At 36.8% G+C, this 25,480-nt stretch overlaps 1 protein-coding gene across 3 annotated transcripts in view; it reads right to left on the bottom strand.

Annotated features, from left to right (window-relative positions):
* Nucleotides 1-25,480, bottom strand: part of NEDD4 (NEDD4 E3 ubiquitin protein ligase) — a 58,905-nt gene that overhangs the window by 15,516 nt on the left and 17,909 nt on the right. For 2 of the 3 annotated variants that reach the window (XR_010606771.1, XM_065642213.1), the window contains exons 1-8: nt 21,198-23,123; nt 7,842-7,892; nt 5,260-5,321; nt 4,327-4,429; nt 3,265-3,434; nt 2,556-2,673; nt 2,259-2,426; nt 374-439 (exon numbers count right to left, since the gene is read on the bottom strand). Coding sequence is in view for 2 of the 3 variants with exons in the window: in XM_065642213.1 (XP_065498285.1) it covers nt 374-439; nt 2,259-2,426; nt 2,556-2,673; nt 3,265-3,434; nt 4,327-4,429; nt 5,260-5,321; nt 7,842-7,892; nt 21,198-22,700 (2,241 nt within the window). In the remaining variant the exon portion in view is untranslated. Of the gene's footprint in view, nt 1-373; nt 440-2,258; nt 2,427-2,555; nt 2,674-3,264; nt 3,435-4,326; nt 4,430-5,259; nt 5,322-7,841; nt 7,893-21,197; nt 23,124-25,480 lie in introns of those variants that run through there. The other variant, XM_065642214.1, reaches the window with a different exon arrangement.

Raw genomic sequence — 25,480 nt, 5'->3', positions numbered from 1 at the left:
CTGGCTAGGAGCTCCTTCTAAGTTTGCAGTATCACCATGAAAACAATGTCAGGATGGTGGTACAGCTTTTAATTATAAAACGATTTGAAAAACAAAACTCATATCTTCATGGGAAGACTACTTTTTCCTGCAGGCCCTATCCATATATTAAGCTAATGATAAACCAAAACCGCCAAGCTGGAACATGAAAGCTTTACAACTGAACTCCAATCTTAGACTCATAACTCAAATTTTGTCAGGATAGCTGCCAAAACACAGCCAAATCTCATTTAAAATGTCAGCACATAATACATAGTTTAAAAAATAAGTTCTACATGAAGAAAATCCTTCAACTTCTCTGCTACACAAGCCTGTTTTTTAGAAAATGACATACCACGGGATGTGCAGGCTGCTCTTCAACTCTGTGTGTTTGCAGACTACCCCTTCTGCTGGAATGGTTCTTGAAGTAGTGAAGAGGAATGACATATTAGCTGTTATTGCAGCTTCAAGGTTGGCAGCAAACAGTCAGCAATGGTTATGACACTTTACACTATTACAGTTTTCATCTTGAACAAACTGTCTTATTTGTTTTGAGGCATTGATTTAATATACTGTTTTGGAAACTACCATTTTAACACTGCTAGAAGTTCACAGCGTCTATTATAACCTTAAACCAGAATAATACAGAGGCTTGTGAAAGTTCTGAACACCCTAATGATAGATGTTTTGGCACTTGAAACATTAGAGTTAATTGCAACCAGTTGCATTACAATTGAACTTACAGTATAGAACTTAGTGCGTTATCTTGGCAGTAGACTAAAGCCTGTGATGTATCAGAGCTAACACAACTTTTCAGAGAGTAGATTAAGTTAATAATTATAAGATATGAGAGTCTGAGACATCCACTTTGAGAAGAGTAGTTCAATCCCTGGACTTTGCAGAAGCAACCACCTTTCTGCCTAGAACCATATTTAGACCTCATCTGCTACAATTAAGCAACTATATTGCATCTTGCTCCAGAATTTCCTGGATTATTTGAAGGATTTTTCCCTACCTACATACCCTTTTAGAATACTTCAAAGAAGAGGTGCGATTATGTTTTTAAATTTACTTTTTTGAGGGTAATGAAGGTAAAAGGAGGCAAGACTGTCATTCTAGCTGGCTCTTGCAAATAATTTGAACATCTGCCTCTTCCTTTGCTTAGGCCACCCAAGCAAGCTGAAATAAGTTTTCTTACTATCCATAGGATTCTGAATAGCAGAGATCAAGTAAAGTCTTGTTGGTCTCACTCTGCTGTTTCCATCAACACTGGTGATGCCTTTGTACTAACTTCAAAAAACATAGCCAATTCCAAATTTACATTTGCAATGGCATTCTCAGCATCACAAAAGCTAATGAGTCTATTCAAACACCAAAAATCTTACAGGCGAGATGGTCTGGGTCACCTCTACAGGCTTTCCTCAAGGAACACTGGATTTCTCTAAACCACAGGTCAGGTTAAAAGGCTGTTTGTGGAGTTCAGGTTTCACAAGACAGCTGAGCCTATTTAATTGCTTTCTACCACCAAAAAGACAAGTCTCACTCCTGGCTGTGTATTCCTGCTGCTCCCCCTTTGCCAGTGTAGTATTTGTCAGACAACCTAGGGTACTGTTTCAGCTTGCTAAAACAGTAAAAAACAGAGCTGGGACAGGGAAAAGATAATAGTTTTCTGCTGGGTTAGCAAGCTGAACAGACTCACTGAGAGGTCAGCCAAGTTTCGTAACTGGCACAAGGGCTGTGGAACTACGAGTGAGGTCCCTTTTTCACTGCTAGGGAGTCCCTAGGTCTACTCAGCCCTATCATAAAACCTTATCCCAATGTTCACAATGAAAAACGAGCGATCTTAAAACTTGTCCTAGTGGTGAAAGTAACCAACATAGCACGACTCCCTTATAAATAAGCTTTCAGGATACAGACAGCTTCCATCATCTGCAGTTTTCAGCAGTACTTAGTATGACACTAGAATAAGATGTAGATTTACAGACTGAAAAATAGTTAATCCAAGTCTGTTTTAATCTCAGGCAGAAATTCACGTAAGCAAAGTGGGGAAGAATAAAACGTCTGCTTAGATGGGGTTCTATAGTAAAAGAGATTACTCTTAAATTCTCTGCATTTGAGATGCAACTAAAAATATAATTGTTAATATGAAGTATTTATGGATCCAATTCTAGTAGTAGTAACATTTTGTGCAAAATATTATAGATATTCTTTATGTTAGTACAACGAGAAAAATAATTTACAGTGTAGGCTGCTGACTGGCCAGTAGCTGAACTTCCAGAGGTAGTAAGTCTAGTACTCAGTTCTTCTGCAAGATGAGTCTGTATATCACAATTACTCTGTGAGAGAGGTATTTGAACATTCTGATTGCTGTACGTTGTTGCCTCATCTTCAGTTATAATTTCCCAGCTCTTTAAAAAGAAAATAAGGAAAAAAACCATTAAAAACAATTAGTTCCAAGTTACAAATAGTTAAGAAAATCTTTTAAACCAGATTTAAAAGCTCCTTGTGTTTCAGAAACATTTAGAGATTATTTTTACCTCAGGGGAATCTCTGTTGTCTAGATTTTCTGTATCCTCCGATATCTGTCGCCGATGAGTGAACACATGCTGGGCCTCCAACTGCACATTACCAATATCTGCAACAGCTACATTGTCCCTGTTGGGAGGAGAAGTCAGCACACAGTAGCCATATTTTATCTTTCAAAAGTAAGCTAGCCTAACAGCAAAAACATACATTATAGTCCTCTCAACAGAAGAAAAAGAAATAGCCATGCGCTATCAAAATTAATGTAAACTGTTCAAAAAGAATAAGCATTCAGGTCAATGTGAAGTTAAACTAAAGAACCAGATTGCATCCCCGGTATTACTTTTGTAATTCACATGTTAAGCGGGAAAAAAAATCCAAAAAAAAAAAGCAAAAAACCCAAGGTAAATAATTTAATGCTGGGAAGGAAGAACCAGGCTTAGAGCTGGAAAATATTTTCCTTTTCATTAGTATATTAGTATTATCTCTTACAATCGCAACCACTTTTCATTCGAGTGCATACTTGAAGAGAAGAGGAGTACTGTGCAGTTAAACTGACCACTAGCCAGTGACCATTACTCGTGGGCTTGAAGGCTAAGCTACGGAAAGCTCTCTACTATTCTCGAGCTGTTCACTTTCTAGTTCTTGCTTTCAGTGTAAGTAGAGTGAACTAGTTACTGTAGTTATATTATAACGCTTGAATTTTCAGGCCAAAAGACATACTGAGCAGTTGGTCTTTTCCACTGTGTTCTTCTGAACTCATGATTGACATAGTAGGTCCTGCCGAGGATGTCTTGCCTTTCTTCCCAGCCTGAAGGCAGCGGAGGAGATTCCTGCTGCTGCTGCTGGGGCTGGCTAGCAGCATCTGGTTGGTCCAATATAATCCACCCAGGCTAAGAGACACAAGATTAACTAACTTTAATTCATATTACCAAAGATTAAAAAGTAGCTCAATTTATTAAACCAACCCTTTTAAGGTGCAGTTCCACTACATCTTAAGCCAGTAAGACTGACTCTGGGTTTTATTGTGTATATTTCTCAAGAAATTATAGGATAAGTGATGCATGCAGAATCTTATTTTTAACTCAAGTTCCTGAAACATATTAGCATCAAAAGTTGTTTATTCCAGGAAAATAAAGAGCATTCACAGAACAGATTTTTTTAAAAAACAATTCATTTCATACATCTACTGCAAATGTACTAGTCAGATGAGCACACCATTTTGTAACAGCGAGTTCAATTACACCAAAGGTGGGAGTGCTGGCAAGAGTTGTTTAAGGTCTTGAAAAGCAATCCACTGATCTAAATTGGTTGTGCTTACAAGAGATTATAAAGGTAAAGTAGTTAAGATCAAAATATCCCTATAAATTGGAGTGAGCTGAAATTCTAAAACCAGCAAGATATCAGTGTCTGGCTGGCTGGGGTCAAACAATATTGAACAGCAGCAAAAATACTGGGTGATGATACTGCCATTAACTCTAAATCAAGAAAAGCTACATAGACATATGGCAAGTCAGTGCCAGAACAAAACCCAAAGCCTAGTGTATGTTCTCTTTTTTTAGATACACTGACAAAGCCACTCCTTTAGTTAGAAAAACTGCTTCAGAATTTTTATGTTGACTTACAGCTTTTATATAAGATACAAGCAATCACTTCTAACTGGTTTGTTTCTAAAACTATTCACAGCTTAGTGATTCCTAATACTCATGTCTACTGTCACTACCCTTAACAGCTGAAGACCGACCATTTTCTAGACTTCTTAGCAATAAATACTTCTTTTCCCACCTCCAATTCTTCAGCCTGTTCTGTGGTTTCTTCTTCAGACCCGTTGCTTTTAGGTAAGTAAGTCATTTTTAATCTAAGGTGGCCTTTAACTCTTGATTTATGGCTGCAGAAGAGAAAATTAAATGTTCTTATTATTCAATTGTAAAATAATCTGGAAATAAAATAGCTGAGAAAGCACAGCTAGAGGATTTTTCTTAAGTTTCTCAGCACAAGTTTGTCTTTTTATAGTTTAAATTAATGAAGTTCTATAATGGTATTGAGTTTTTAGACTTCTGAATACACCTTTATATTATGTACCACAACTAGAAACCTGTCTTTCCAACTCACTCTTCTGAAAACTTCCCTGGTATCCAATGCATAACAATGAAGAACAAGAATATAAGAATAATGACAACTTAATTCATATATTGTCTGCAGACAATCTACCAAGCATTATTTCAACCTACAGGACTACTTTTCCTAAAACTTATCGTTAGAGCAAGCTTACACACTTCAGCATCTGCCTCTCTGTATTTAGCTTAATGCATCATTAGAAGCCTGAAAACAGGATTTCTGCATATTGATTCTATTTAATAATTTCACTTGGTAAAGAAATCTCTCCAATTATCTCATCTGTTTGACTACTAGTATAAAAAAAAAAAGAAAACAGAGCTCTGTAAAATCATTAGTGAGTTAACTGGATACCTGCACATCATCTTATTACAATAAATTTTTAAAAATCCCAAACAAATAAAAAAACCCCACATCGCTAAGGCCTAATACTTTGCTTTTTAATGCAGAAAACTTAGAAGCACAAATATCTTACTCCATTGATGATCATATTGCTTTGATGAAAACAAAAAAAATTTAGACAACATTTGCACACATACAAGTAACTACATAACAGCATTGTTTAGATATAGAAGTTAGAATTTCTTTGCAGTATTTACTAACCTTCTTGGATGAAGAACAAAATCCTTAAATGTATATGGTCTCTCCATATTTGGATTTTCTGTCTGCAATAAGACAAGTTTTTTCAAGAAAAATCTGTATCAAACACTTGAAGTTAAAGAAAATTATCAGAAATCTACAATCAGTTTATGTAAATGCCATATAACATTTTAAAATTTAAATTATGGGACTGACTATAGTAATACCAGCTTTAATCTTGGTAATAAGGCTATTTCCCTAGTTCAAGAAAAAAAAAAAAAACACAACACAAAAAACAAACAACTTCCAGCGTATACATATATTACAATTTCTAAAGCACAGAAAAAAAACCCCCTGTTTAGCCTGAAATCAAGAAACAGATTCTTAATTTTCACATTTAAAAGATCGACCATAGCTCTCTTTCTTCCCTCAATATTTTTCAAGTATTTTTACATGGAACATATATAAAAAGCCATTTCTAGCTTCAGGACTTGGAGGTAAAAATTAATCACAGAAGAATCTATCTTGAGAACATCTCTATTCTGATTCAGAGCAGCAAAGTTGCTCAACAGAAAGAAGCACAGAGATAAACAGACCTCATTTTATAAATATACATCCCACATCCAGGTAGAGAAATACACACCAGGGATCATTAAAAAAAAAAACCACCACACAACCACACCACAAATATATTTATTTTTCTGGTTAACATAAATATTTATAATCCAGCTGAAGTTCTGCAATTCTTACAACGACGTTTGATTTTTACAATATTAGATGTGTAAGAACATTTGTAAATATCTTTGAGGGTTTTTTTTCCTCATTTCTTCCAAGTGTTGGTAAATTTTGGGTAGTAACTCTAGACTCTCGTTAATGAACACATTTTAAGCATTTCAAGAAGTACTGTATAATATGAGGAAAAACTTGCAACTGCTATATTTGTTTTAATAAATAACAATGGTACATGATGCAATCCTAATTCCATACTAGAATTTTCAAAAAATATCTAATGTTTGTCAACATTTGATTAGAATAAAACAACAAAAAATATGCAGAATCTAAAGGCTGGACATGATTAATTTAGAGATTTCAGGATTTTTTTGGAACCGTTGAGCTTTGTTATGAAAAAGCGCTAAGATTAAGCTGTCCAAATTTTACTGAATGTGATGACTATTACACTGAATCTCAGAAAGAAAAATGCTCACTTGTATTTCAGATATTTCAGTATAAGCTCTTACTAATACAATTTAGAAATACTACACTCAAGTTGAAACGTTCAACCTTCACCTTGTAATGATAAAGTGTTACACCGGTGTTACCTGCATGATCAGGTTCTATAACTATAAAATGAACTGTCTTACAACTAAGCTGAGTACTTCTCTGAAATTAAAATGGAATTAAGCTTGGGGTTTGGTTTTGGGGGGTTTTGGGGGGTTCCCCCCGCCTTGCATTATTTCTACCAACACACACACTAAGACACTGTGGAAACACAACACAGAGAAAAATATTATTTCCTTAACCTAAGTTTCATAATTATTTTTCTGACTTTCCAAAAACAAGAGTTGCCTTAGATTCACTGCTAGATTACACTTGGAATAATACATTTTGGTTTTGGAAGGAACAAATTCATATCTGCCAACTAGCTTTCCTTGCAGATGATTTGCTCTTTTTACACATCTCTTATTACCAGCTCTTTATAGTTATGAACAGTCTTCATTTGAATAGTAGCAAGCAAAACCAAATCCGCATGTAACAAATAATTTATAAAGTGACTTTAGTTATCCAAAATATTTACTTATGTAAAGACAAGACTTTCAAAAAATCCACCTATGTTTGGGCCAATAAAATACACTGGATTTAGACCAGGAAGACGGAAACAAAGAGGAGCCAGGGAAAAATCAACATTTGAGGAAGGTAAGAAAATAGCCACAAAAATCCTTCAGTGAGGCTCTATAAATCAGTTCATGCTAAAAAACAAAGAAAGGAAATGCCCCAATTTTTGAAGACTCCAGATACTGCTGTGCAGCTCATTAGCAAGAAGTGAAAATGCTGAGAGGGTTTTATCCCGAGGGAGGTGGCGGCCACTCTTTCCAGCCCCGTCTGATTCTTGAGTGGGATCTCGCATCCCAGGTCCAGTGGGAAATGGGACTTCTCCATAACCACCTCTGACACGGCTCTCACCACATTGAAAGAACAACTGCTTGGTTTACCACAGTTGTTATCCTCTCTTTAAAATGAGAGGTTTAAAGAAAATGTTTTAAGAAATATGACAATATTTACAATCTCTTCTTGTCTTCAAGACTGTTTCAAACCTCCATTTTCATTCTTGACAGAGCTAAAAGCACTCCTAACTCTTGTAGCAGCAGAATCCACTATCTAAATAACACCAGATAACCTACATTTTTTGGTAAATATCAGCACTAAAAAGTCCCTAGCAAATCCACAAAAGAAAACCAAACAAGAAACCCACAGAGCAGGAGAATTTAATCACTTAGCAGTACAGTTAACTTCCCTAGACGACTAATACAGTTGCATACAGAATCATTTTTCCCTTTCATAATCTTAAAAAAAACCCCAAAACCCAAAAAAACCCCAAAAATACAAACCGGCAACTGATAAAGAGGAATATCCACTTGCCCAAGAAAATCATCTCGAGTCTGCGGAGAATAAAAACAAAATAACACAGAAAGTTTAAAGTTGCAAAGTGTTTTAAAAACATTGTTCCAAACCCCTGATAGGATAGCAATACTTAAAGAATTTGAAGACAGTCTTACATTATAGACAACGAACTCATTCTATACAGACCAAGTGCTGATTGACCCAACACTCAGAGCCTTGGACAGTTCTGCCTTACTCGAAATAAATGAAGTTTGAGGGAGCTGGGGGTAGAGATTTAAGTTGTTTTTTAAAATCACATAGACTAATGCTGGTCAAACAAGAGAGAGTCATTCAGCATCAGGACTGAGACTGGCAGCATCTCCAGTAGAAACGTTGTCTGAAAGGGCAAAGAGGAAAGACACTTTTTCCCTTGGCTGTTTCAGTAAAATAATTGTCTTGGTATGTGCTTAAGCAACTGAACATTTATCACTGATTAAAACAGAACTGAAGACTTTCCGCCTAGGAGCGCCTGACAATTTCTATAATCCTAGGCAGCTGTTTCAAACAGGCATATAGAAACATTTTTTCTTTTCAAAATACTACAGCTACTGTCAAAAATAAGACAAAGTAAAAATAAGTTTCATCTGTGATAAGTGCTTTGGAATTTTCAGCAATTCCAGCAGTCCCAAGCCTGGCAGCAGGAGCTTCAAGCCTGGTATCTCCCTGAACTCCTGTCGGACATTCCTGTTGACATCTGAAGATGTGCTAAAATTCATTTTATCTATAAAAAAATACCATTTGCCTACACACATTGTGGAGTTTAGTTTTAACCACTAAAATCTGAAAGATTCTGCCCCGACTTGGATGTCTGGACTGTCCAACTACAACCAGACTATGAATGTAGCAGCTTTGCAGCCTGATTCACTCCAGCTCACACTGTAGTACCAAGGGAGGGACTGACAATACACGGTATCATTGTACAGTTTACTTTTGATCATTGATTTTTGTCTTACCAAAGAAATTAAGATTTTAATAATTTACGCAGGCAATTTCAGTGTTCGCCAATAATCACCGCCAACAGTCCAAGTACATTACTTGACTTCTCACTGGATTACTCAAGCATATGCTGAGTTATTTCAAATACATTTGAGATTTGAAAGCCTTTGCAAACCTTTGCAAAAGCAGGAAAATGTATTATATGGGTCATTTAACATGAAGACATATCATTGCCTGTGTGCTAAAATCAAGAGGGCATTAAATTTTTAAAAGGTATGTATAAGCCTATGCCATTTTTCAAAAATCTACACTATAACAAGACTGTACTTTTTTTCCATAGGTGGTATAAAGAACTGGGAAAGTCTTCAACAGTGTAGCCTGGGCAGCCTCAAGATTTCTTGTCTTGATTTTTCCAGCTAATAAAAGATTTGGTGCCTCTTATTTCCTAAATCTGCTAGCGTACCACAAGCTTTTATTCAAAGTCATCACCCAAGGATTTTCACATCCTTCTTGCATAAAACTTTCCATTATGAGGCTCTGCATCTTGCATCTTCCTTCACCTCAAGGCAATGCCATGTGTTTCAGCTTTCTTCTAGCATGACTATATTTTTAATTTTCAATACCACTGTTTTACAGTGTTAAAAGTCCAGCCCAATTCTACTAATTTTTTTACCCCATTGATGACATTCTCCGTTCAAACAGCTCTGACATTAAAGGCTATAGGTATTTCTTGAAGCAGTTCTTTCTCCCTCAGTAATTCTGGTACCTTCTTTCTTTAGCTCTGTTGTCTTCAGTTCGTCCATTTTATCTTTAAATTGTACCTGCATATGGAGAACCAGTGCCTCACATTTGTATAAGCTCCAATTTTTACACCCCCAGAAAGTACAACTAGACTGCAGAGCTTGTCATAGATGATAACATGCTAGAAATCTAGAGAAACATAAATTCAAATTGAATTCGTACTGTGTATGTCTTATATTCAGATTTGAATGAGAGGGGGGAGGGAAGTGGAAATAAAACACCTGCCTTTTTAGTTCAAACACATTTGAGATAGAAAGCTACAACAGGTTTTCATACCTGAAGAGTCTGAAGCTTCCCCAAATTGCTGAAGAAAAACTTTCTGTATTATTATAGACCACAAGCTCCCGGAAAAATACAGCTATCATTTTTGCCTACAAGGTTCTTTTTAAAATGGCACAGCACATACCTTAGACATGTTAAAAGACTTAGTATTTGTAAAGTTCTTGGCAATCCTCAAGTGGAACATGCCTTTCAAATAAATTACTGGAATGTGGGACAAAAGTCTGCTGTATTTTAGAAAACCTCAGAACATTGTGTTTGTTGCCAGCATTATTTTAGTATGGGCTCCTGTTATTCACTTTATTACTCTGCTGTCCATCCTGCTATTTTTAGCAGAGCTAGCCTCGATAACCAACCTTTAACAGTACTTTCTCCTCCAGCCAGAGTAAAATCCTCCAGTGGAGATTTTTGTTGACCTCCAAACAACTAATACATAGATCAGATAGCAGGAATGCTCTTTAGCAATGTGCCCCGCTATGATGAGCTGACTAACGGCCTTCAAAGAAGTGCCAAAGAAGCTCTGAAACAGACTTCGCACACATTAACAATTAAACGCCAACGGAGCTGAAACTGTTTGGATCTCTGTTTCAGGAGAGCAGGCATCCCAGGTTTTTTTCAAGATAGACAAATGGGTCAGTTGTTCTTGTCAGCTTCTAATTTCTTAACAGCCAGAGAACTCAGACTTTCTGCTTGCCAAACCATAAGTGCATAAACCTCAATTAGCGATACACTACACTAACAAAGAGGCCTTTTATTTTACTGATTCATTGGTTTAGTCTATCAAAAGTTATTAAAAAAATGTGAGGACAGACAGCCGCTCTATATAATACATTTAAAGCACTCTAGTGCAATGCCAAAGTGAGTGCTCAAAGAGGAAAAGCACCGAAAGTAATCCAGTCCAAAGCTCATTTTCATCTATTTTATTAATATGAACTTTATAAGCCTTAACAGTAAGGATTCTGGACTTTTTTCTGCAATTCTCATCAGAAACTGGATAGAAGTAAATTTTAAACAGGCATGCTTATCTGAGTCACACACTGAAGGGCAGTACTGAAAACATTACATCGGGTTTGAAGACAGTTAACTGAATTTAATGCCTTTCTTAATTGCTGGATTCACCACAGTGCCTTTTGAAATAGCTCTTGTGTAAGACCAGGGTGTCGAAATAACAGGTATTTTCTCTACCAACTTTTGTGACTAATTTTATTGGTGTTAGTGCATGAATAAGAACCCAAGTGTATTCCCAGTCTTTTTCTGGCTAGATAGCGAGTTGTGCTTAAGTCAGTTTTCACACCGAAACCTGCAGCTGTATGGCAAAATAAGAAAGCATACAGCTTTTATTGGAGGGAATATAAAGCATCAATTCAAACTGAAAAAACAAACAGTGATCCGGACTATCGCTGCTTAAGAAAACAAGGGCTCAATAGATCCCTTATAAAACCAAAATTCTTCTTGCTTAAACACCCAAACATCAACATTAGTTACAAGCTTGATGAGAATGAAAAAATACTTTCCTGAGCTACACTAGAAACTTCAAGTATTTTTCTTTTCATGCTGCGCTGAGTATATCATTTGGTGCTCTTGAACTCTGAATTGAGAAATGCGAGCTTTTTTCTTCCATAAAATACTGCCAGCATATGCTATTAATCATGGGAAAATAACAGTTTCAAAAAAGCAAAATTCAATCATCATGTTAAGATCTTACCAAATTAATAGATTCTAAAAATAATGTTTTCTCTATCTTGCAAAGTGATAAATACTTCGTTGCATGGAATTCATGAAAGTCCAAGTCTCCTGTATTTTTAAGGGAGATAGGTAGATGGCAAATTGATTTTTTTTTTAAATAAGATGTAGGAATTTCTTTTTAGTTGGCATCTATGATCAACTACCTAGAATACTGAGATATAAGAACCTATCAGCCTTTTCAAAATAGTGCAAATCCATACTGCTAGATCAACGGTTATTACACAACACATTCACCCTGCTGGCTGCTGCAGCAGCGAGGTGTCAGCACCACATGCCTCAGCACTTTTACCATCTGTTTAATAGACAGCTTTTGGAAATGACACTGAAGTTATTTTCACTAATTCTCTCTTGCTTCCAAAGATATTTTCAGCAAACTGCTTCTCTAAAAAGACTAGAGCAAAAGTGTCATCTGTTTCTCCATTTATAGCTTACACTTTTTATATAGAACCAGAATCTTATAGATAGCTTCCTTAAAAGTTCATATTTAGTCTACAGTAATTTTATAACAATGTTCACATATTACTCCACTCAACGTTTGCTACTTTGAAAACTTGTGATCAAAAGTTCATTAATAAAACAATTTAAGATTTTCACAAGAGAACTCGTTTTCATATAGGGAAACAAGAAGATGTCTAATATAACTGAAGCATACTTAAGCACAACTTAAATAGAGAACAAGTCAAAAGCTGTAATGCATGTATTTTATTCATCAGGAATTTGAGTTCCTTTGGTTTTATGGACAGATGTGTCAAATAAGCTACCATACAAAAAGCAGGAATATTGCATTTTATGAAAAGTCAAGAGCAAATCCAGATTTGGCCTCCTGTGTTATATACCACAACACTAAAAAAAAAAAAAAAAAACAAACAAACAAACAAAAACCACACACAACAAAAAACCAGAAACACCAACACCACAACACCAAACCACCAAATACCAAATATTTAATTAAGTACTATTTCAACAAGCCATTCCTGACATCTGGTTAGTTACCTTCATAGTTGCATCTATTTGTGGAAGATTTTGTGCCAAATCTTAAGACTTCAAGTAAAGTTTGAAAAACAAACCCTTGTAGTAACAATTCCAGTTGAGCTTTTACCTTCACCAATTAGCACTATAAAGCTTAAAACACTCAAAAATCTAAAACCTTATCAAACATTAAGCTACACATGACATTTGCTCCCTGAAATGAGCAACAGATAAACCAGATGCAACAGATGTTAAGCACACTGGTTAATTAATACACTCAGCCACAGGGCTCAATACACAGTCAACTTTTTGTTATTCAGAGCAAGAGGGAAAAAACAGAATTTGGGGGAAAAAAAAAAAAGCACAAATTATTTGCCTCCAGAAGTCAGACAGGCAATTGGATCATTTCTGCATCACAGCCTCACTCCCGGGAAGTTCGTTGGGCCCAGTACGGTGCCACACAGATGCACAAAGTCAGGTTGAGCCTGGAGGCTGTTTCTCCCAGCCCGAAATATAACCTTGAACAGTCAGCCCAGGCTGTACAAGTAACGAACCCCTTCTAAGAAATTTCTGCAAACATGCACCTGCGGCAGGGTGGGATGCAGGCTGAATGGCCTCAGTCTACTCCAAAGTTAGTCCCGCAGTTTTCAAAAGCATTCTTGAGCCTACTGTTCTCAGCTCCTGTTGATCCAAACTCAACATCAGCACCACCTGGGGGATTCCTGCGCCTCTGCCCCAGCGCGGAGCCAGCAGCCGCTCCAGCCACGTCGCAGCTCTCCCCGCTCTCCTGCACCCTGCATCAGTCCTCAGCCACTGCTGGGCTGGGCAGGAGCCCCAAGCCTTCCCCAGGGACCTCTCCCAGCCCCAGGCCTGGACCCACTGCTACCAGTCCTAACTGCGCACAAGATGACCTGGCTACAGCAGAACTGACTGGTTTATCTTAAGCTGTGCTGTGCTCAAGTTATAAAACTATCTGTCCAAAACCAGTCTGTGTGAACTGACCTTGGATGCCTCAACCTCTACGACACAAGGCAACTACAAAACAAACACAACAAAAGCACTATTAAAATTTATTTCAGGTAAGCTCAACATTTCTTACTAAAGTTGCGCTGCATTTCCCACATTAGACGTGGGTTTTGCCAGATATTAATCACATTGGATTTATTCTTCTTCATGAGCTATATTTTTGTCCCAAATTGAACTTACTAGAAACAATGATTAATACAACAGCTGGCTAAGGTAAAAGCACTATTAAAAAATAAGTAATGTTCCTAATAAATTTTGGAAAACTTTTTCTTCAAAAAGCCCTTGTCCTTTCATGTTTCTGAACAAGGCCTTCTCCCTTATGATAGGAAAAATCACAGATTACAAGATAAATCATCTAGGTCTAAAAGAATCCAGTTCCACTTTTTTTTCCCCACATTCCTCTGAGTAGCTGGAGTATCCTATTTGCATTTTAATACACCCTAACTTCAATGACTCCTATTCCAGTTTGTAAGTAATTTCAGTCAGGAACTTTCTGATGTCCTTCTTAAATTCTGTTTACTTATGTTCCGGTTGATACAACCGAAAGTGGCCCACGGTCTCAAACAATAACTGCATCTGTAGACTTCTCAGTTTACTGTAAACTGCCATGACAGAAAAAGAGAGTGATGTACTCTCTTGAAACAGAGATGAGTATAGATCCTAAAACTAACACTGAAATGAGCTGCAAACATTTTGCTGGCTGCCTTCCCAAATCAGCATGTTCTGTTCATCACAGGGAGGAAGAAAGTTCACTTGAAACAGAGACACTTAACAGAAATGCGGGGCAGTCCCCTTCAGACCAGCGTGAAAGTCAGTCGTGAGCAAATGACTCGCCTGAAAAGGCCAGTCAGTTCTGCTTGCTTGCTCGGTCTGTGAAATTCATCCACTTCTGGAAAATGAGAAAACACGTGCTGGAACGCAGGAGAACACTCTCAGCCCAGGGTGAGGGGAGAACTTGAAAGAGCATTACTACCATTTGATCCTAGGTGGCTGCAAGGGCTGAGCAGGCACCAAAGAGCCTGGTGGTCAGATTAACACTCTGCGTAGCCTTGTATCCTTTCCCTAGTAATGGCCAAGAGCAGGTGCTTAAGGAAATAATAAAAGCAGCAGCTAAAAATAGTACTTCTTCTGATATATTCCCCAGTTTCTAATGAATAAGTGGTCATGGACTTTTTGATCCTGACATAAAATACATATTGAGAATGTAAAACACTTTGATGGACCTTTCTTCAACTTATCTAACCTCTTCTTGAAATCCATTTCTACCTTTGGTATGCACAACATCTTGCAACAGTGAGCTCAGCAACACATAACAGAACATATTTCTTTTATAAGAGTGGATTCTCTGTTTAAATTCACCTCCCCTGAACTACAGTTTTATAAAACTCCCTTCATAACACTTTTCCCCTGCCCCCACCAAAGCTGAAAAGCCCTTGGTCTACTTAGTGTCTCCTCACATAAAACTTATCCCAATCTTGTGACCCTTCTTGGTATTTTTCTAGTTCTGTTATACATGCTTCCTGAAAAAGGATGACCAGAAATATGCAAGCCATGTACAGATGTGGATTTGTACAACTCCATAATGGTGGATTTATTTTTGTTAGTTTATTCCTTTCCTAATAAATCCTAACCTTCTATTTGACTTTCAACTGCCAACAAGATTTGAGCTGACACTTTCAGCAAGTCACTCACCATGACATTAACTATGTCCTGACCAGCATGCCAGACCATTACTACACATGTATCATTAGCTGGTTTTCCTCTGTGTGCAGTACTTGACATCTATCACTGATTTTCAAACTGTCCATTCTACTGTCTAGTCACACACTATCATGAGATTTTCTGCAACTTCAGATGTGAGAATTTGATTCTCACTTCTCTTCCTTATCTTTTAGTCATTAACGAAGAAGCTTTTTGCTGCACCTGTCTTGAGAGTATTTTTCAGAACTTCTGCTACGGGTTTTTGTAAAACATTTTGAAAAGCTTGGTGTCCTGCATTAACCAGGTCACTCGTCTTCACATATCATTGCTTAGTCTGATTTGTAAGACTAAACTTTTTATGCAAGCAGTGCTCAGTCTCCCTCCTTATAAACACAAACCATGTTATATGTCTACTAATTCTATTCCATGCACTCTTCCTTCCAGACCAGCCTGTCGCAGTAGTCTGTAGGTCCCCTTTTGGTCATTTAAAAATATCAGCATACTGCTTAGCATTTTCCTTCAGTAAGGGAATCTAATAGATTAAAAGATCATTCATAGCAATTAGTATTTCAACAATCTTATAACTGAGCTTCTTAACAATTTTTGGGAGAATACCTGCAGGTACTAGTAGTTTTCTAAGGACTTCTGTCTTACACTATAATGCTTACAAAGACTATGATTTCTACATCATAACATTTTCCAATAAATGTTTTTGTTTAACCCAAAGTATTGATCTAATTTCTCATAGAAAGCAAAAAGGATGTACCATTCAAAAAATAAAAAAAAAAAATTACAGCAATGATCATGGTCTTATATCTGAAAGCCTGCAAGTTATTTGGCTAGTCAGGAGTAAAGGGAAGAACATCTCTATCTTGCCTCGGGAACAAGTTTTACTTTGACACATTCTTAAATGTATACTAAGCCTTAAGACACAGAATAACTACAGCTTGTGGGTATACTGAAGAAGCCACACCATTAATGCTTCCCACTACCTCATGGTAGATTAAAAGGACATGAATCAACCTGAAGGCTGGATAATGAAATATTTATATAAGCTGTTTCAGGAGCTCTGCTTTGCATGGTTTTGCAGTTTTAGTTTCTTCTTTTGTTGGCATGAGTAGCCTTCCCAAACTCAGTTCATCTGCAGACTATAAACAAAACGAGGTTCTTCATAATTTGTGCATAGCACAATCAAGTAAAACGCCTCCTTAATATGTACATGTAGTGTGTTCTGATGACTACAAAGTGCTAGATCTTTGATAAGCAGGGTTATTCAAGTATTCTGCTACAGCCTAGACACTGTTCCTTATAGCATGATCATATTCTGAAAGTTAAATATGGTTCACTGTTGCCAAATACAACGTGCTAGGAGTGACAAAGAAATTTTAGGGATGGAGCTGGTACCAAGTAGTATTAGTTCATTGCTTCCTTCACTAATGCTTCCACATAGCAACTGTTCACAGCTAGTCTTGGCTGTAAGGTTTACTACATTCTTTGTATGCAAACTTTTTTTTTTTTCCCCTGAAGAAAATTGCTAATCAAAAGCTAAAGGAATGAAGAAACATTGAATAGAAGCTGTAACAAAACTCTGCGTTTAAGGAAGATGGAAAATAGAAGAAATTGGTACAAATTATCAAAGCACTACAGGTCATTGTTATATAACAGATTAAAGTAGGAAGAGATCACGTACAAATAATTATAGATTATTAATTACTGTGATTAACAGTGTCTGCTATCTTTGCTTTAATGCTTTGATGTATATTTGAACTTCTAAAATTTGTCTGAGCCAACATAGTGTTATGTGACTTAAGTCTAACATAATTGTCACCATGATTCCTCAGAAACACACACCCCACCTTCCCTTCAGTCCCAATTCTCCTTGGCTGAACTGATCTACCATGACACAGCGATGTGCCATAGACAGTCCTGTAACATGATCCTTCAAGATATGCACTACTGAACAATATTAAAATTATTGGGTGATGAGGTTATCGTAACACAATAGCATAAAGAGATCTCAACTTATGCTTTGCCTTGTATTGCCTCTAATCTTCTGCTTCACCCGCCCCTTTTCCACCTCACCTCCTTGCACAGATTTGGGAAACGGATACCTGTGCAGCCTCTTTGCTCGATATGCAAAGACTGAGGTAGCTGGTGATAAGCCACAGCTGTCTTGCCCTTCTTTTGGCACTTTGCACTGGTTGGACCATTGTCTTCCGTGAAGGAGTTTTGCTGAGACAGAAGCTCTGTACTTAAAGAGGATGCAAGGGGACAACCTCAGACTATTTGGTGTTAAGGTTTGGTGCAGCACTGATCAAGGGAATAAAGATCTTCCAGGCACAGGTTCTGGTCCCCTCAGCGTGTTCAGATCAGCTGGGAAGTTAGTGCAGAGAGACATTCTCACACACAAACCCTCCAACTACTGTTTGTCCAAAACGTAAATTTAGTACTGAAAGATCCAAACAGTATCTCCTTTTACAAATACAAGAGGCAGAGTGCCAGAACCTGATTAAAAAAGCTTGAGAGTTCCACCTAAAGGTATTCCTCACACAAACCTAACAGTACAAAAATGTTTTGTTATTGTGTACTTCCTCTGAAGTTTTTTTGCTTCAAAACATGTATTTCATTTGCTAGAGACAAAGCTTGAGTAAAATTACTTGTAAACAAAAGGACAACACCACAATGATTCCCTTAATTGTATAAGAAATTACTTTAAAGGTATACAGTTGCTGAAACAGACTTACAAGTACCTTTACAATATTCACATTATCTAATCAGCAGTGATACTGACAGGGAAGGAATGGCTAATGCCAACAGGGATGTCAGCATAATATTATACTTGTGGAAGAGATTAGCACAGCTTTTTTAATTTGTTTATGGTATACTAGAAGTGGAACCATAGTCACTCCTTCTGCCTTCCTCTGCACCTCTTTAAGTTTACATACATAAGATGACATGTAAATTGTTCCCTTACTCCTACCCTCTCAGTTCATACCTGTGCTGTCAAAGTGCTTTAGTTGCAGGTTTATTTCTACCAGAAGCAAGAGACAGATGCACTGAAAAAACATTAAAAACAGAAATACAAAGTCAAGGACAATCTTCAATGCTGCAACCAGGACCACCTCTTCCTCCTGCTTCCCATACATGAAATTCCACTATCTAGTGCAGAACCTATTCAGTATGTATCCAGTAAAGAACAGCAGTGGTATGTGGGCCATCAGCACTCCACATTTTTCAAATTAATTAAAAATAATCCAAGGCCAGTTGTCGCAGAAATGGTGTTTTGATTTTTTTTTTAAGTCAGCCTTTAACAAGCTGTTGATTATAGAAAGCGGGAAATGTGATAGGAGGCGGCTGAAGGCTGGTAGCTAGGCACGAAAGAGAAGAATGCACAGACCTTTCGCTGCTTCAGACTCCACAGTCCCTGCGCAAAGCACTGATTTGATTTCGTGACTGCTCTGTGCAGATAGCTGACATTACTAAATGCTACTCCAGTATCAACTTGTTAAATTTGAACCCAGACTCAGCATATCAATATACTAGGCCAGACTAACTGGAGTCAAGAGAAATATTTTGGGAGTTGTTTATTTTTAAATGAGTCACAATACACCATGATAATTAACTGGACTACATAATTAAATGATTGCCATAGAATCTATTACATTTGTCACAAAGACTGTAATAGCAAATACAATATTTATCTCTTTTATTCCAGTGAATGGCTGAACTGCTATAAAGTCAATCGGTTTAGTTTGGTGGGGGAAGCTTTTACATTTTTTTGATAACATTTTTTATAGGATATTTTCTAAAAACTGATTTTACATAAAGACTGAGTGGGCCATTTCAGGACTGAAAGGCTCCTGTGTCTGTTGTTGCATAAAGGAATCCGAAACAAGTATACTGCTATAAAACCCTCACTGTCCAGTTTTCTGAGAGAGATCTTTTGAATTTGTATGTAGACATAGCACAAATCTAAATATTTGCAAACACATGAAAAGTACAAGATAACAGCAACAATTTGGGATTCAGATTTTTTTAAAATTATTTTTTAGTTTTAAACTTGTCTCTCCCATCTTCCAGTCAGAAGACAAAAATCTTAAGAATTCAGGAAGCTTAAAACTGCCCCATTAACACAGTAAAAATGCTCAAGGACCACAGACGCATGCTACCAAGCACTTCAAAAAGTTAAATCTCCTTAGGTTTGATATCAATCTGCTGTAAACACCACTCCTGGGAACCAAAACAAACTATTGTCAGTCCAGTGTCCTACAAAGTTTTCTGGAAATGTTTGCTAACAATCTAATCCTGAACTGGGATTCTACCTAAATTGAATTTATTAAAAGCTACTCAGTATTAAAATACAAAATCTCTCACATATCAACTATCATTAAATATAGAGGCTACAAGTACAAGTTGCCGAGAAGCGTACTTGAAGTGCATGACTCAACATGTTTTCCTTTTTACAATATACTTTTAAAAAATAACTAGAGTCAGACTGCTTAAAATGTCATAATCTGTGCTTATTGTGGAATTTACCATCAACTTTACAGTTGGATTTTGAGATGAGGAATCACTAAACAATATCCATAGTGATTACCTGTGACCCACTGTGAGTTTTATAAGGAAGCTTAAACATAGGTCACAGTTTACAAGAAGGAAAGTGCATTTTTCTTCAAACTCTTTTTAACCAAGAAGTAATACAAAACTCCAAAGAAGTCAAAAAGTTTAAAATCATCAGGCACTACTCTGAGGGCAAAAACAGACTGAAAATTACTGGCTAATACCTCCAAGGTAATTATATTACTAGTTTAGAAAGGAACTGTCATAACAATAGATATTGGGCATAAAGCCTTTTGCCTAAACAAGTGTGTTAGTTAAACGATAGTAGTGTCAATTCATAGGGAATGAGATCTTGAATTTTGGTAAACATTAATTATTGCACCTTTATCAGCATTCACAATTAAAACTAATACATAATATTCAGATCATTCAAGTCTTCACAGTGTTATTTAAACAAGTCTTAAAATCTACATTTTGTGTGGCTTATGCCTTACAAACAATATGAACTCCCTTAAGAGTTAATAAGAGCAAACACACTTCTGCAGTTTAGTTGGATGTGAGTTTCGTTACAAAAAAAAAATATTTAATATATGCCTTCTAGATCCAAGTACTATAATTCGAACAGCAATGTTGTTAGGAGAAGTATTAAGTTACAGTGTACTGCTCAGGCTGAAGTAGTGGTTGGAAGGAAAAAAAAATTGAGAGGAAACTCTGAAAATTCCTGTGGTTCAGGGTGTATACAGAAAAAACTGGTATTTACAGCTTCTCTGCTCAAATATTACTTATCTTTAATTCTACATAGAGCACTGTTCTGTAAAATAAAGCCTATATGAAATAAACCTAAAAGACTCTGGAGTAATTCACTCATTTTTACTCATTTTGCATGCAATTTTAGTAATTTCTATTAATTTACTGAGAAGCAAAGTTACGTATTTAAAACTACAAAACTTCATCTGAAGTTTGAATAATTCCCATGTCTAGATAACTAGAAAAGAAAATCCCTTTGAGTTCATGTAAATAGGAAATCAGTGTTTATAATATTAAATACAATTATTTCACTGTAATACCTATTCACCTATGCTACTCTACGTCCCATAATCTAAGTAACAAATCTAAAACCAACTCCTACAGACAGTATAAAAATTTACTTCCTAATGGTGACAGTTTAACACCATCAGGAAATTCTGAAATCGTGATGTCAAAATATTAATTGTAAATTTTATAATTTTCCAGTTAAATTTCAGCGGTAAAATACTGCCAATTTTTCTATAAACCAGAACACTCACCTTATGGGGCCTCCACAAAGTGCTAGACATTTCCCTTTTAGAGGTTCCATATCTTTTCTTAACACCAGTTGTTTTTCCTTCATTCCCAGGTTTGAACTGTATGTGCAACTGAGACGTCCTTGCACTATGACACTTGTATTTAAGGCTGGATAAACAGCAAGAAACTTTTTGACGTGATCCTTCCAATGAAACACTTCTTTGCAAAACATGGTGGGTTTTGCTCATCTGTGCATTTGGTCTTTCTAGTCCATTAATCTCATGTTCTGAATCTATTTTTGAGGGTAAACATGCAGATGTGCTACGTGCCAGTTTTAAATGAGGGTATTTTGCACTGGAGTTCAGATTTAACTCTGGACTGCAACAGCTATTAACCATTTCACTGCTCGATGCAAACGCTCTTTGAGCGAGATGAACTGAAATAGACGAGAAGCCATCAGACACTTCTTCACAAGTTGCCTGCTCAGAACTACTCAAAATTTTACTTTTGTCCTGTAATGATGTGTTCAAATAAAGCGGTCGAATGTCTCTGACTTCACCAGAAGAGGAAGCTGTTTTAGACAGCCGAAGTCCATTGACTGCTGTTGAAAGGAATCCCTTGGAAATGGTTTCATCTTTTTCTGCCAGCTCACTAGGAGAAATAATTATTTTATGGGATGTTTGATAGGCGCCTCGATGTGGTAGTTGACCTGAGCTTACTGGAGAAGCTGGAGGAGTACTGGAAGGACTCCTAGGGAAAATAACCAGTGATGAACAACGTCGCAGCGGAATTTTCGTTTTCTTCCTCACTGACAAAGCATTTTGGTCAAAAGTAGTGTTACTTGTACGCAGAGTTTCCTGAGATGAGTTGTTCCTGTAGGGATTACAGTTGTTTGCAGTGCTTCTATATGAAGAATCACCATGAACAACAGTACTACAGAAAGTACTGTCGCCTGGCAAAAGAACGCCACTGCCACTGTCACTAACGACACTGTTACAATATGAACCCCCATCGCTTGTGGTACTTGCACATGATCCATAGTCGCTGCCAGCACTGCTGAACGATCCACTGTCACTGGCTGTGGCACTGCTGAGACTGCCATTGCACAGAGCAGCGCTGCTCAGAAGGCTGTCGTTAGATCGATAATCAACCACAATTCTAGCGTCACAATTTCCTTCGTTACCGGTACCAATGAATGAAGTGTCTTCACCAGCAGCTACAGCATTACCAGACTGAAAACAGCCACTATATTTTCTAGTCTGTAGAGAAATGTGCAGTGAAGTGCTCTTTTTCACTTGCAATGAAGAAATAGCTGCATTTTCCCCTTGATTAATTACTTGTTGCGTTACAGGTGCATAAGCAACTTGTCTAGCAGTCTGTTTCATTTGCATAACATTAGGTGCAGAATTCTGCAATTTTTTGAAGTGCATACAATTGTTACTATCCAAAACATCTTCAGAGGTTTCCGATAACGGATCCGTGTTGCTTCTTTGGGTAGCAAAATGCAATCTTAACCGCCGTGCCATTTGTTCTCATTTCCATGCATGTTAGCAAATGAAAACCACAAAGATCCTTCGGCAGAAAGGCTACAGGCAGCTGCACAGAATCTAGTGCTAGTACATCACAACAGTAAAAGCCCATAAAAGTTGCAGTCTTTGTCCTAATTTCTACAATATACTAGTGATAAAAAAACCCACACTGTACCTCTTGAAATAAGTCAGCCATTTGTTGAACTGCAGTTTCTGGACCGTCTTTGATTGCTTGCAGTCAGAAAGCATTCGTTTACAGAGCACTTATGTTCCAGCGACCTCAGATGCGACACACTGACAAACGTTACTGACCTTGTTTTAAGTATACCTGCTGCAATTTGCATGCATGAATACAATAATAAACTTCCAGTATTTCCAAGTTTAAAACAGCAACGCCTGCTGCGGCTGTACTAGCTGAGTCAATGTGTCCGCACTTTCCTCAGCAGCGTATGACTACTAATATTTTTACCCATAGGTTTAGAATTACAGGAAGTTGGTAGGAATGAAGTCCCATATAATTGAGTATCAAGTCTAGGATTGAATTTCCAAATAGTAGCCATGCTAGCAAACTGCTGAGGTCCGAATTATGCATAAACCAGTGAAATAAGCCTCTTCCTTAAAAGAAGTACTTCTACACTGTTTAAATAAAACTTTAAAGAAATCTGGTATTATCTCGCAATCTACATGCTGTTAAGCAATCACACTTTCCAAAGAACTGCACATAGTAGAAGCCTCTCCTGCCAAATAATTCATATTTTTCAGTGATGTGCAACTGAATTAGAACCACAACAAGTTATTCTGATTAATAATTTGGCATTTGTTTTCAGTCTACCATGTTAACCTTTTATTTTCTATTTTAACCCTTCAAAATTACAGCTGTTAAAGGTAGAAATAACACAAAGAGTTCTACAAACTGAACTACCTCATCTTGTCTGCTGGAAGCCAAGAATAAGCAGAAATTCATTAGAGTTCGCTATAGCATACAAATACATGACCAGCTATGCAGACTTTAAAACACTGAACTAAGTATACACAGAGAAATATGATTACCAAGCACAATTACAGAAGAAAGCTATTCTGTATAACTATATACAAATGGTCTCAACACGTTCATAGCTAATTTTTTTTTTTTTAATAAAATGATCAGCATGTCAAGAAGTTAATTTACTGACAACTCTTACATGAGTAATGGGATTGAGAATTCCTACAGAATGTTTCACTGGCTCGTATCATCTGAAAAGGTCCTTTGCTGGCACCTAGTGGGAATTTCACAAAAAGACAATCTTGAATCCTGCTGTTAAGTAGGCTTTGGTGTTAGTTTTTTTGTTGTGTGTTTCTTTGCGTGTATGTGTGGTTTGGTTTGTTTGTTTGTTTTTTAAAACACCTTTGGCTAAGAAGGTACTTTTGAATACAGAAGTCACATGTGATGCAGTACTAAATGCTACCACACTAACATGAAATTACTTAGTGCTGCTGAAAAAGTGCAAACCAGAGAAGAACACTGGGCCATTTATACTTTTATAGGTCATACTACTAGATTTTTTTCTGCTCCATATTTATTTAACCTTTACTGTATTTTAAGCTAGAAGGCAGTAAAATCAACATTTATACCCCCTTCCCAAAAAAGAGCCAAGAATCAAATTCACAGTACTCTGTTTGCAAGCAACGAATTTGTTTTCTAATTATACTCCAGGGCTTACTTAACCTCTGTTACCTGAATTCCATTATTAGAATGCAGCAATAAATGAATACTAGGTTATTCATAAAAGCCAACAAATACAATAGTTCATTTATTTCATTACCCTTTACCAACTGGACTTATTCTAACATTACATGTTGAAGGGGGACTGGAGTGGGGGAGAAGAGGAAAGGAAAATACCACACAATATTTTTGTCACGGTTTCAAAAAGTTACATTTGAACATAAAGCAATATATTAACAAGCAAACAAACAAAACAACCCACACCATCACCCTAAGATATGAGAGTGAAAAGTAAACAAAGCATTTCTTAAAGCTCCTTTTCTCCCCAACGAAGTTATTAGTAGCACAGTTCCTAACATGTTAGTGTGATAGGCAATAACTTGCAACCACTTTATTAGAGATACTGCTTTTAGTAAAAGAAAGCAACACTTTCTTCCCCAACAGATGATCTGAAATGTTTTTCAATTTTACTAAAGAAATCTCTGAAAGAATTATAAGCTGACATGTTTTGGTAACTCAGGCTTAAGATTCAGGTGAGATTTCTCTACATGTCACTCTTGCTTAGCTATAACTGTGTAAGTATAGCCAGCCTAATACAGTTTCCTTAGCCAATATAAAATGGCTTTTAAAATGCAAAAGTCTGTCTTGCTGAATTAGAGTTGACATAAAAATAAATTTTTAAAAAAATTAGGTACCAATAGTTCCATTCAAATATTAACATCATTGACTTCTTCAGTATCAATAACGAGCTTTGGCATTTCATTTGAAATATACATAATTGTGACAAGTTATTGTAAGATAAAAAGAGACAGCAAAACTCTTCTAGTCCCTTAACTGGTCCATCTCACAAGAGGTCTCATTGTCCTTCTTGATGGATTTTTCTAATGGTGTTTTTAAAGACAACCATAGTTGAGGATTCTACAAACTCCTCAAGCCCTTTACTAATGGTTTAAAATAAGTCAGCAGAACAATAGATTTAGTGTTCCCTTACCAAATCCAAGACAGGTGACCTTTGAAAAATTTTAAAGCTATTACAGAAAGAGTTTGAATTGAACCCTTACACTGAAGAATGTAA

Source organism: Caloenas nicobarica, chromosome 10 (assembly GCF_036013445.1).
Source record: "Caloenas nicobarica isolate bCalNic1 chromosome 10, bCalNic1.hap1, whole genome shotgun sequence".
NCBI lineage: Eukaryota > Metazoa > Chordata > Aves > Columbiformes > Columbidae > Caloenas > Caloenas nicobarica.
The sequence above is the reverse complement of the archived record's forward strand: the minus strand, read 5'-3'. Positions and strand labels throughout refer to the sequence as shown.